This window comes from Rhipicephalus sanguineus, chromosome 11 (genome assembly GCF_013339695.2).
Source record: "Rhipicephalus sanguineus isolate Rsan-2018 chromosome 11, BIME_Rsan_1.4, whole genome shotgun sequence".
Classification (NCBI taxonomy): Eukaryota; Metazoa; Arthropoda; class Arachnida; order Ixodida; family Ixodidae; genus Rhipicephalus; species Rhipicephalus sanguineus.
Window position 1 is genome coordinate 81784779 of NC_051186.1, and position 14114 is coordinate 81798892.

The 14114-nt window shown below is 44.0% G+C and overlaps 1 protein-coding gene across 1 annotated transcript in view; it reads left to right on the top strand.

Moving 5' to 3' along the window:
• The window catches only part of LOC119374677 (1-phosphatidylinositol 4,5-bisphosphate phosphodiesterase), a 137677-nt gene that overhangs the window by 72705 nt on the left and 50858 nt on the right, over positions 1–14114 (top strand). The window contains exons 19-20 of the mRNA XM_049410976.1: positions 2852–3075; positions 11151–11223. Of these exons, the coding sequence (XP_049266933.1) occupies positions 2852–3075; positions 11151–11223 (297 nt within the window). The remainder of the gene's footprint in view (positions 1–2851; positions 3076–11150; positions 11224–14114) is intronic.

Consider the following 14114-nt stretch of genomic DNA (forward strand, 5'->3'; position numbering starts at 1 on the left):
GACTTGCATTGAATGGTTGAGGACCTTAGCCAAGAAAGTGTGAAAGTAGAATCAAAGAAAATTCCAGCAAATCCCATGCATTGTGGGAATCGATTTCACGTGAGGCCGTCAGCGATTAGAAGCCTATGCTGGATTTTTACAGCGAAAGCTGTTACTAGATAACAACAGCAGGTGATTTTGGTGGCATAGTTGTCCACCGCTACCAGTGTTCGTAAGCACTATCATGCACAGTGAGAAAAAAAAAAAATGAAGGATCGAGTGGAATTTGAACCCAGGCCCTCTGCGTGGCAGTCTAGTATTCTATTACAGAGCTATGCCGGTGCTTGGAACTCATTCGCAAGAAGACCCTGTACAGGCGTCATGTTGGGCAGGGAGTCACGATAATTGATCTAGTATAGCGTAGTAGAAGAGTAAAATAATGCCAGGCGTCACACGTTGTGAATTGTGCAACGAGTGGGTGGTTTAAAGCTTCTCACCCATTACGAAGAGCTCAGCCATAATTCTCTATCGTCATCAGCTACAGCATCGACAAAATGCACATAATGCCTTAGAGACACGTAGTGGGTACCTCGCATCTCCACAGAATGGCGAATAGCGGCACACTAGTTGATATTTCCCTACTGCGTGAAATTATTATGAGTTATGGCTTAGTGGGTACCTTGAAACTGTATATGCAGTAATTGCACCAAGAGAAGTTACAATGGGCTTTAAAAAGGTTGCTCCTCCATCTTTCGCTGTGACTGTGCTGCATGTTCCGCACAGGCCTGGAATTTTGTTTTCTTGCTTTGGGCCAACCATTACGAGGTGGATCGATGTCTCTGTGTAAATTGAGTAGCTATGTGCATATCGAAAGCTTGCCCAAACATCGACCACACTGGTTTGTAAAGGGCAGCTTATGGTCCGACATAATGTTGACACTCACGTGAGAGCACCGATGTCAGTCTTATTGCAATGAAGTGCACGCTACGGTGCCATGATGTACATAACATTAGTAGCGGTTGTTGGCGTATTCATGCAACGCTTGAATATATATTGCGGAGTTATAGGTGCAGATATGTAACGTTTATTGCATTATTATAAAAGGGGATCGTGCACTCTGCAGCCATAGTTGGCGTTGCCCCGACATGATGCTTGTATAGGGTCTTTTTCCTAAGCAGTTTGAAGCACCGGTGTGGCTTTGTGGTAGAATACTTGACTGCCATGCAGAATGCCTCGGTTCGGTTCCTGCTTAGGCCGGTATTTTTATTCTTTGTTCCCATGTCCATTCCTTGCTCATCGACAACGTCGTCGCTGCCTGCACTGGATTTTCTGTGATAAGGACATCTTGAGGCTATCGCGTTAAGATTTCCTATGTCTATTCTTGCTCACCCTGGGTGGATGTAGACTGCGAATCACCTGTAGCACATACCACCTGTAGTACATACCACCTGTAGCACATACCACCTGTAGCACATACCCATATACCACGGGCCGTGTTATGTAGGTATGTGGCACACGCAACTGGTGGAAAGGGTTTCATGATGTACGTGACAGGCAAGTCACGTTATTTGTGTGATGACCTGTGAATTGAGTTCGTCATACACTTGAGTCCTCCTAGGTCAATTTTGGGATATACCAAGTTAAGGAGACTACCACAAGAGCTCCAGGATGTAGGCGGCTAGACGGAAGGACGGAGAAGTGGGCGGGTGGGCAGAATGAAAGAAAGAAAGACGATCAAGGTGCCTTTGGTTCACTAAGAAATGCTTTACAACAAATAATATGCAGACGCCTGGCAGTGAACTATAATTTATGGCTGGCAGTCGGCCTCTAAAACCTGCTCAAGTTTATGTTTATACAGGCCAAATACAGTAGTAGCAGGGGATCCTGATATTGAGAGGGAAGTTCGCCGAAGAATAAAACTGGGTTGGAGTGCATATGGGGCATTACCAAATCCCAGCTGGCAGTTTACCAACACACTTGAAGAGGAACGTGTGCGATTTACCAATAGCAATGTGTTAAGCTGAAACGTGGAGCTTCACAAAAAATATTCAAAGTTAGTGACCGTGCAATGATTGTGTGATAGAATGATAATTTGAGGTGTAACGTTAAGAGAGTGAAAAAAAAAGTGGTGCAGATTATAAAGCAAATGGCAGTAGCCGATATTCTAGTTATTTTGTGTAAAAAATGGAATGACAGGAAGTTGACCTAATTGGTCAGGATTCAACTTAAAAGAAAGCAGGCGTGCAAACGTGGATGCAAGATAAAAGATCAAGACAACACAAGCGCCGGCATCTGTGTTGTTTCGATCTCTTCTCTAGTGCCCGTGTTTGCACGCTTACCTTCTTTTAAGATGAGAAAAATGGCACTCAGCAGGCTGTGTCATGCATATGCAGGTGGCAGGTGGCCTGTCATACTACACAATGGATGGAGGCGAAAATGTTTGAGGCCTGTGTACTTAGATTTAGGTGCACGTTAAAGAACCCCAGGTGGTCGAAATTTCCGGAGCCCTCCACTACGGCGTCTATCATAATCATATCTTGGTTTTGGGACGTTAAACCCCAGATATTATTATTATTATTACTACACAATGGATGGCAAGGGCAGGGAAAAGAACTAGGTGGTCCAATGAAATAAGGAAAATGGAACCAGATCATATAAAACGGCGATAATTGAGGGCTTTGTCCTGCAACAGACGTAAACAGGATGACGATAATCAGTGTGCCTGTACGCTTGTTTGCATCATGGAAATTTCAGTTGTACAGTTGTGATAGATGTACCACATCACTTCCTCTTTCCTCTATGCAGAAAAGAAGGTAAGGTGGGCTTGGTGCCGGTGCAGACGACGCGCATCATTGTGGTCGGTGATTATCAGGTGGAGGCCCAGCTCGAAGAGCAGTTGGCCATGGCGCACTACCAGTACACGGGGGCCACGGTGCATGTGCACCCGGTGCTCTCGTCGCTGGTCAACTACGCACAGCCGGTCAAGTTCCAGGGCTTTGATGTGGCCGAGGAGCGAGCCATTCACTTCAACATGTCCTCATTCGCCGAGACGGCTGCTCTCGGCTGCCTCAAGTCGCAGGCCATCGAGTTTGTCAAGTATCCTTTCTTGCAACGTCTGACTCTCATTGCTAAAGGACAGGTTAATGTCTGGGCTTTGCCACCCCAGCTTCCAAAACCAAGAGACCTAATTTCAAAATTTCTCTATAAATAGTCATGGCTTGTTTCGGGTAGTAAAATAGGTTAGGAAGCTGTATGCGGTCTTTATGCTTTTGTTTAAATTTTTCCCACCTCATAAAATTGGGAAAAAGTGCTTAGTGTACATAAAGTTTTGCATGGCATCAAAGGTGGTAGTGTTATTGGGCTGTTTTAGCAGTATGTCGTGTCATAGCAGTCTTTATGTGTAGCTGAGCTTTTGACTCAGTGTGATACAACTGTTCACCTGCAAGAAAGCATATTGTAAGCTTAAAAATGTGAAGCTTCATCAACCTCACTGGAAATTCAGGAAATGAAAAGCATGCAGCTTCAAAAAATTACGCTGGTATCAGCATACCAGCCATTCACACAAAGCTGTGGGTGCCAGGAAGACTGGGTAATGAATTGACATGCCAGTATTGTCCTGGACATGTATTGCTTGTCACAGGAGATTGCTTCAAATTAAGTGCTGTAAGCTGCAAGAGATGAAGTTAATTTCGTGAAAAGATGGCTAGCATTCTAGCAGCAGCATGATGGTGTACATCAGGCTAATTCCTTGAAAGGCAAACTTGAAGGTGATTCATCTTGATCTAGGATTTCACTTTGCGATGTCACCAGTTAACAGCAGTCATTTTGCTGACATAGCTGTGGGTTAGGCTAACACTTGAGTCAAATCCCGCTACAACAAAATTGGCGGGACGTGCAAAAAAGCTCGTTGTCGCAGAATTTTGTTGCAGCAAAATTTCATCTATAGACCACAAAATCGGGTAAGATCTGATGATTATGACTCGTCCTTTGGTCCCAGCAAGCGCATGTTTTGAACTCAGACATACTTGGTGACACACCGAGCGAACGTATTTTCTCGTGTATAACACACACAAAATATACAGAAAATTTGGAGATAAACTCAGTGCGTGGGTTATACGTGCCTTCACGGTAATGCAAGGAAGGCAGCCTTGTGTCAATTAGCGGGTATTTTTTTTTTCTTTCTCTGGCGGTTTGTAGTGGGGGCAGTGCGGTTATATGCGGGGCAGGTTATACACAAGAAAATACGATATTCAGTCTACCTTCAGAGCGTGCCGAGCGCGCAGTGCGGCGAACGAGCATGCCAAAGCTTCACTAGAGGCCAACTGAAAACCAAGTGCTGAAGCTCCGCACTACCTTAGCCATAAGCGAATGACAGGAAAGCCTTAATGCTTCGTGCCGTTTTACAGCTGGTCGATTCCACGAAAGATCGAAAAAGGGTGTATATTTGATGTTTCCGATTTTCCTGATAATTTTGTATGTTGTGCACATATGATTGCACAGCACGAAATCGCAGTTCGTTTTCAAATAAAAATTTTTTTCAACACAGCAAAATTCGACAAGTGTCGCCGGTTGACGACGACCATTTTACGAAGAATGCGTTTTCGTAACTTCGGAACCATGCTGGCAGCCACTGAAGCTATATATTACAAATATCTTTCTTTTTGGCGGAAGTAGAAGTAAAGAGGAAATAGCTCTTATCATTTCATGGAATTCTGAGTAAATTATGTATTTTTAAAAATTCACGAAAAACGCTGCGTTTTTGAAAATCAGTCAAATTTGGGACGCTATGGCTACTTCTGTGAACATCTTAGCTTGTTCATATTGGCAGTATGAATAGGCCTTTATGTGAATAATGAACCTCTGCATTTGTATTTCTCTAATAATTTTCAAAGTACTAAATTTTCATGCTCGAAACACCAAAAAGAGAAAAGTGCTCCTCCATTCAAAAATCTATAATAAAAAAAACCCAATCTCAATTTCGTTCAAAGTCCTCCAAAATGTTCTCAAAGGACTGCAGAATGATATTATGAAAAAACATGTTGCATCATTTTTATTACAACAAAAGCAGAAAATGTCAAACATTGTGTTTCCAGAGCGTGGTGGCCACTGCGCAAAGGACATCTCTAGTAACAAGAAAATACAGTAACACGTCTTTTTTCTTTTCTGAGCTTCGCTAAACAACAGTAATGATCTATGGTCGGAAATTGGGAACTGTTTTGTAAAGAAAAAGACCGTTACAATTAAATGCATTCGCGTGGTTTGCGACTTCACGCCAGTGTTAGACATCCCTCAGTCCACAGTATGCACTTTCAGTTGTAGCCTTTTCTTTCATCTATTTCAGTTGAGTATAATTCATATCTTGAGTGCTAAAGAGCGCATTCCCTCCATGCGTCTCTCATGATGATGTGCTGTGCCAGAATTGAGAGATTGGTATAAAAGCCAAGGTCTCTTCATGAATGGAAATGAATTTCTGGAGAGCGGTCGCCAAGAGGTGTGGTTTTTGTTGGCCCAAATGTGTACGTTGTCAAACCTTATGTGATCAATGCAGAGTTTAAAAAGAATCGATTACGTGAAGATTGGTGGCAGCAGTTCTGGCCACGAACAAAACACGTTTTGTTTGCATTGCATCTGCTTTGTTTTGCATATCCTTCTTTCTCTTGAAGGAGTGCTGGCAGATCTGGTTTCCCTCTTGAATTGAGCGCGCATCCTGCTTCATGACCCTCCGCAAAAGAGTCTCGATCCGATATCTTCTACGTAACGAAAATTCTGCTGCAGCGGAATTTTCTTTTTGTGCACCATGAGGCAGTCCGTGCAAAATCTCGGCCATGGCTATAACCCCTACCCATAGCCACCTTCAGAGCGTAGGATAGTGATCGCATCAAAGTGAAGCACAATTTGGATGCTTAACTTCTATCTCAGGTGGTGTTTGGCTGACTGGCACAGCCGTACTCGTTGCTGTCGTCTGCTCAGGCGGGCGTCCATCGCGCCGCCCTTTGCACCTGTCCGCCTAACGCATGCTACTCCGTTTACACGAAGGCGTGTAGCGCGGGCCACTCGATCCGCCACACGATGCGCACGGTGCGGATCCAGAGACCGGGCGAGAGAGCGACGAGCGGTGAAAAATGTATCGTGTAACCAACGCAATCAACACCCCAGCTTTTTCTCGTGCATAGCGACAAAGCCTGGCAAAGAATGTGTGGCTGCTGTGCTTAGGTTGCACTGCGGTACTCGCCGTTCACCACTGCCGCCATTTGCGATTTCTCACATTCTTACAATGCATGATCGACTCAGCTACACATATTTCGCGTTTAGCTTCGTTACTTTTATATAAGCGCATTTACTAAAAAAAAAATTATCCAGAGGAATGAAAATGTCCGTGCTGCCCGTCGACGAGGAATGTAAGTGGTGTCGCAAATGCATTTAATTGGAACGATGTTTTTTTTCTTTACAAAACAGTTCCCACTTTTCAACAATAGATCATTACTGCTGTTTAGCGAAGCTCAGAGAAGAAAAAAGACGTGTTACTGTATTTTCTTGCTACTAGAGATGTCCTTTACGCAGTGGCCACCACGCTCTGGAAACACAATGTTTGACATTTTCTGTTTTTCTTCTAATAAAAATGATGCAACATGTTTTTTCATAATATCATTCTGCAGTCCTTTGAGAACATTTTGGGGGACTTTGAACAAAATTGAGATTGGGTTTTTTTTATTATAGATTTTTGAATGGAGGAGCACTTTTCTCTTTTTGGTGTTTCGAGCATGAAAATTTAGTACTTTGAAAATTATTAGAGAAATACAAATGCAGAGGTTCATTATTCACATAAAGGCCTATTCATACTGCAAATATGAACAAGCTAAGATGTTCACAGAAGTAGCCATAGCGTCCCAAATTTGACTGATTTTCAAAAACGCAGCGTTTTTCGTGAATTTTTAAAAATACATAATTTACTCAGAATTCCATGAAATGATAAGAGCTATTTCCTCTTTACTTCTACTTCCGCCAAAAAGAAAGATATTTGTAATATATAGCTTCAGTGGCTGCCAGCATGGTTCCAAAGTTACGAAAACGCATTCTTCGTAAAATGGTCGTCGTCAACCGGCGACACTTGTCGAATTTTGCTGTGTTGAAAAAAATTTTTATTTGAAAACGAACTGCGATTTCGTGCTGTGCAATCATATGTGCACAACATACAAAATTATCAGGAAAATCGGAAACATCAAATATACACCCTTTTTCGATCTTTCGTGGAATCGACCAGCTTTATTGCCGGCTGTGTTAGCTGTGTATCTTTGGAGCGTATTCGCTATCGATAATCGCGACGATAGCGACCGCAGTTTCCTGCACAGCGGTTGCGGCAAATGGTAGTTCCGTTTTCAATCTGTGCGCACTGGCCGTGCTTGGGCCTTCAGAACTGCGTCGTTGCTATCTGTGATCACGCCTACTGCGGTTTTGTCCGCGGCCTTGTGGCAAGTAGCATTGCTTTGAGTCAGTGTGCATTGGATGCTCACGTATTTTCGTGGTGGCCCACGATCGTGTCGACACGACTGCATTTGTGTTTGCAGCGGTTGAGGCAGGATGTAGTTACGCTTGGACTAGGGGCGCGATGGCCGCGCGTGTGCCTTCATAACACCATGGTTGTCATTCACGAGCGCAGGGCTAGTGACGCCAAGCGGTAGTTTTGTTTTGAGCACTACGTCAAAAACATGGCAGGAGGTCTTGAAAAAGGATTCTACCATGGCTCGCACGTGCGTCAAACCCACCAGCAGCATCATGGTGAATGGGCAATCTGTTGCTGAGCATCTCAGTGATGAAAAACTTACCTGGATGTGCATGTGGTGGCAGAAAGCGTGTCTCTGATGAAGACACGGATCTTGCAATGCGGCCGCACGGCTCTGGAAGTCACAAGCTAACGAGAAATTGTCAAGTTGCTAGTGGCAGTCCTAGGCAAGCTTCTTTTCCTTATGTGGTAGCACTCGTGAAAACTTCGTTGAAATGGACGTATCCAAGAAAAGTATTCTTGTGATGAGACATTCTTGGCATTGTTTTCTGTAGGCGGCTGACAGGGAATAGAAAATTATTCATTGTGGCGGAAATTTCGTTGTAGCGGACTTCGTTATAGCGGGATTCGACTGTAGTCCGAAATGATCAACAGTTCGATGTACTGAGAGCTTGAGTGTATTGCTCAGAGATTTTGCAAGGATTTGGAAGTTGCAGGAAGTTTTGTGGATAAAAATTGTGTTACCAGATTCTTGTAGGTTTTAAGATGTTCTTAATTAGATTAGCCTAGCTCTTGTCTGGTACAACAGGTTATTAATTATGAAGGCTATTAATTAGGAAGTGATTGTAGATGCTCATTCTAAAAAGACAGGGCGTGCAAACATGGACACAAGAAAGAAGTCAGGACACCACAAACGCCGACTAACAACTGAAGAGACGCACAACGGCTGAAAAGAAAGAAGGCACGAAAACTTATCTGCGCATGCCCATGCAACAGGCGAACATATCAATCCGGCACGCGTGGCGGTCTACGTGGAAGATAACTGTTAAGGCATTTGATTTCATCTTTATGCAAGTTAATCGACGGTTGGCTCACGCATGCGCTACCACTATTCTCGATATGCCATGCTTCAATCATCAGGCGCGTTTCTTCATTTCTATGCCGGTACATTACTGCGCATTCCTCAAATTTTGGCGTGCACTTACAATCTCGACAATGTAAAGAAAGATTAGAAGGTGAGCCTCCTGTTAGCGACCTCTTATGTTCCAACAATCTCTGGTTAATGCATCGCGATTATTTCTACTGTTTCACCGCAAAATAACTTGCTAATTCTTGGAGGAGCTGCCTTAGATGATAGTCACTGCAAAACCCTAGCCTTAGGTCCTAAATACTGTTTTAAGCCGAACCTGAAACCAATAGACGTTCTAAGTTTGCCGCGTACAATCACTAGACTTGTTCCTGAAGAAGAGCGTTCCCACTGCATTTCAGACTGCGTTGCTAGCATCAAGGGTTCTAATATGCATCTCAAGTGTCCTGATCCTATCCGGCCTTTGGTTAATTACTGTGTCGAGAAGAAACTCAGGCCAGTAGTTTCAGATAAGGAAGGGTATTTTGTAATTATGCCGGACAGTTTGTTCTCAGAAAAAGCATTAACAGCCATAGCAAAGAATTTTAGGACGGTAAAACTTAAGCCATCGGTAGTTAGGCAACGAGCTGTCGACCTTTTGTTAAGACATAATCTTGAGAGAATAGCTTGTAATGTCAAGAAGGCCAAATCACTAACTTTGGAATTGTTTTTTTCAGCCAAAACACATAAGAACGAGATTCCGTTTCGAGCAATCGTTTCAGAGCAAGGCACCTGGCAGGTCGCTGTATCTAGTTATTTGCAGAACTGCTTAACCTCTTTGAGTTTTTCAGACCCTTTTCGTATGCGTAATTCTCAGGCGCTAGTTCAGTTCCTCTCTGAGGAGAACCCCGGCTGTTGTAAGGCCTTTAGTATGGATATTGAAGACCTGTATTATTCTTTGCCGCATGAGGACTTGTTAAAATGTGTTAATGAATGTATTAACGAACAAGACGACCAGACGGTTTTCACCGAAAAATGTGGTGTTTCTACAGGGGCATTTCTAGAAATCCTTTCCATGTATTTAAAGTCGACGCTGGTAGGTTGGAAGGAAGGCGTTTATGTGCAGAAATCAGGGATATGTATTGGTTCTAAAGTTGCTCCGGTTCTTAGTGATTTCTACCTTAGCAAGATTGACAATCTTTTGGAAGGCGCCTTAGGTAATTCGGTTATTAAGGTTTTTCGTTATGTGGACGATTACTTGATTTTTTGTAGTGGTGAGGACTTTGAAAAGTTGGTAACTTCCGTGAGTGAAAAATTTGAATTAAATGGAGGAGGGCTGAGCTTTACTAAAGAGGTGCCTCAGAATAATGGAATACAATTTCTAGACATTTTCTTAACGTTCCAGAAGAACCACGTGTGTTGGCAGTATTCTCCTAGATCTTCGAAACCGCTGTTAAATTTTTCGTCAAAGCACTCGAAAGTTGTAAAAAACGGCATCGCCATGTCTTGCCTTAAGTCAGCCCTCACCAAGTCGTGTGAGCACAAAATGAGTGATAGCTTTAACGCACAGGTTGCACGTCTTTTAGATGTAGGGTATCCTCGTGATGCAGTGGCCACGGTCGCTGAACGTTTAAAGAAGTCTATTGTGTTAAGTCCGAGCATGGTTGCAGAAAGCGATAAGAAGAAACGTGGGGTAGGTATACCGTACATTCATCGCGTATCTCACAGGCTAAAGAAAGTAGGAAGTAGATACGGCGTTAATGTTGTTTTCACGGCTGCCAATAAGCTAGGTAAGATTTGTGCCGCTGTGCAGAGGAAGAATGAGGGAGTAAAAGACAAGAAGCGGACCGATATTTGTTTCGTAAAACATACCAAAAAATTCACTGATTGCCGTACGAGTGTGGTATATAAGATCCCTTTCAGCTGCGGCCGCTTCTACGTAGGACAGACGGGGCGATGCATTAACCAGAGATTGTTGGAACATAAGAGGTCGCTAACAGGAGGCTCACCTTCTAATCTTTCTTTACATTGTCGAGATTGTAAGTGCACGCCAAAATTTGAGGAATGCGCAGTAATGTACCGGCATAGAAATGAAGAAACGCGCCTGATGATTGAAGCATGGCATATCGAGAATAGTGGTAGCGCATGCGTGAGCCAACCGTCGATTAACTTGCATAAAGATGAAATCAAATGCCTTAACAGTTATCTTCCACGTAGACCGCCACGCGTGCCGGATTGATATGTTCGCCTGTTGCATGGGCATGCGCAGATAAGTTTTCGTGCCTTCTTTCTTTTCAGCCGTTGTGCGTCTCTTCAGTTGTTAGTCGGCGTTTGTGGTGTCCTGACTTCTTTCTTGTGTCCATGTTTGCACGCCCTGTCTTTTTAGAATGAATACTTACCAACTAGCTCAGCTCTCTGTTATTGTAGATGCTCTGTGCAGTGATAACACACCCTTAGCTTCCCTTCACCATGGTATGCTATATTGACAGGAAACACTCGAGCTGAAAAAGTACATTCGGTGAAGTTTACATGGCTGTAGACATCACTGACCTGAAGTGTAGTATTTTGCAGCAATCATGCTAGTTTCCTTGACTTGTGCAACAGCTACAACAAACGACAGCTGAGTCGCATTTATCCCAAAGGAACAAGGGCTGATTCAAGCAACTTTCTTCCACAGGTAAGGTGCTGTAGAAATCCCACAACATATTTTCCTCACTGCCAGTTTTTCATAGTTCCATAAACGTTGGTCTGGAGCTCTTAATTCAGTATTATAGGCCACTTTTATAATGCAACTGTATTGCATTTACAAGTAAAGACAAAATAGTTTCTTTTGCATGTGCATTTGCTGGGTGCATCTTTCAGCAGTTGCTTTGTGCACATTCAGATGTATTGGCATCATTTCTAGGTTAACAAGAAAATTTAGTTGATAAGAGTGTCTTTGCACCGTTTACTGTGCTCTCCTGAGACCATGTCTCAAATGGGAGTTAGTAGCCTGGAATAGCATTTCCGTTAGCTATTCTGTTCAAATCTAAAATGTTCAACGTACCTAGGTTCTTATGCATTCTTTATGAAAGGTATATTGGTTATCATTGGTTTTATAAATATATATAATTCTCTCCTAGCAGATCTCAATATGTCTGCTTTTCCTGACAGGCATCTGTGTCTTCCAGAAATTTGTGCGTGGCTCCAGCCTTTGTGACCAGTTATTGGTGTCACTGGCATTCTGCCTCATGTTGAAGCTACCATATGTTATGATAAATTTCATCCTGAGATGTGTGCCATTTGTCCCATGACTCATTTGCACATCATCTGTAATTCATCCTTTTATAACACCAACATACTTGCCTAAACTGCTGCTTTTCATTGCTCTTTTCAATTATTGTTCTTATATTGCTTTTGTGATTTTTTCTCTTTCCTATAATGTGTCTAGTTCATGACATCGTGTTTGTATTTGACTTAGTGTATGCTCATTAGACCAATGGCTGTTGAGGCACACTCAAAATGAAATATGCTTGCATGTATCTGTGTTTGTGTGTGTGTTGCATAAGTATGCAAAAGCAACTGAAGGTGAAAGTTTAATTGGTTGTTGTGGGGTCTGAGCAATAAACCGCCGCCGCCCTCGGAACACACGGAGACAGTTCACGCGGTCGTGCAATAAAACGTGGACGTTTATTAAACACTTCTTTACATATGGCGAGCTCGCCGGCTGAATTAGTAACTCGCTAGTAACACGCTAAAACTTATACGCTGACAATGAATACTGGGAAACATAACACACACTCAAGACAACGTAAGACATACAATACACCATAACATGAGACAACATAAGACATAAAATACAATACGAATGATGCGCCGCCGATGCACGACTCACCACGAGAGGGCCCGAGGGAAGCGAGCCGTGGTACAATCCCCTCCCCCCACCCCCCGGACCCACCGTGGCATACGTCCATCCGCACGCGCCGCCACACCCCCAAAAGAGACTCCTTGCTGTTTCTATGCCCCGGCCTAAACTCTCCGCGGCGGCGATGCCGGCGCCACCGCGCTAAGCTCGAGTTACAGCCAGCGCATCCCTGACCTTGGCCGAACGTCTCCGCTTACGCGCCAAGCACGTGCGTTGCAAACACTATGCTATGCTATGTGCAATTGCATGCCATGCACTGTATGTTTTTCTTTTTTTTACCGCTCTCGAAACTGTGTGTTCACAGCATTTTCTGTGCGTAATATATTGTGAAAATGTTCAGTGTGCTATATTCATATGTTACCCGCTCCTGCTTATGGCTTCATTTTGAAGCCAGCAGAAACCCTGTAAATGAAATAAATAAATAAAACCGACTGCCGTAGCTTGGGCTATGGCAGTCGCCTTTACAGGGGTGATATAGCACCCCCACATTGTTCACATTACTTTCCGGGAATATATCTGTGTCTTTATTTTCCTGTGATTAAAGGGCCAGTAAACAACCCCGATGTCCAAAAATTGTAATGAAAAGAAATATGCGCACTTTTGCTATGTGAACATGCTGCCGCAAGAATTTTGCGAGTACGTGCTATAATAATGAAGTTACAGGGGTTAGAACATCCGTTTCAGATGGTTTCAAATTTTCGCGCGGCCTCACCACCCTTCTCCGCCACATGGAGGGAAAGGCGTAGCCCGTCGTCCTGACTCCGCCCACTTCGGCAACGTCACACGACGTCAACAATTGACATTATGGGCGAGCTCAATCAGTCGCAATGCACTTCCGCTTGCTGCGGCTCCTGGTTGTTTATTGTTTATATTGTCGCACGTGCTCCGTAACTTGACGGGCAGTTTTCGGCTCTTCACTATATTTAAACCTTTGTGACAGTTCACAATGCAGCAGGAATGCATGCTTGCTTTCCGAGACGTCGAAGGGGCGCGAGAGAAAAGCCTGGTGAATCCCGCTTGCCACGCGAGCAAGCTCGACCCGTCCGAGCTACCGGAGATTCCTCTCTTTCCGCCCCATTTGCAGCCGGCAACTGAACAACGGTTCGCCTCATGTCGAAGGCGAAGTGCGTGCAGGTGCCATGCAGTGCGAGGAATATACGCGCGACAACTGCATGGCTGAAACCGCATCACCGCAGGGCCAGAAAACAAGGCGCAATTTCGTAGCGGTGGGTGGGAACAGGAACTGACGTTAACTTGACAACTGTTTGTTGAGACCTGGTTTAGACCAATGGACGAGCTCAGTGCTATGTCAACTCGCCGATCGCCGAGTTTGCGTCACTGTGCGTACGAGGAGGATCGGTCAGGCGTAGGAAAGAAGCACGGGAATTGTTTTTCGAAATGAAGGGTCTGCGCGGCGCACAGCGCTGTAATATTCGGAAAATGTGATCGCCGCGGTCTACTGTACGAATTACTGAGCTTGTTTGGGGGGGTGTAAAAAAAACGTCGCAGCCTGTTTACGGGCCCTTTAAGAATGACTTGGCCATAAAGAAAGTTGCAGCTGAAAAATTAAGGTGCCTTTTTAAGCCCCCATACAGAGGCCAGTGGTCATCCTCTAGACTTGCAGTTTTTAAAACATCTGCAAACAATGTTGTGTTATTTGCTTT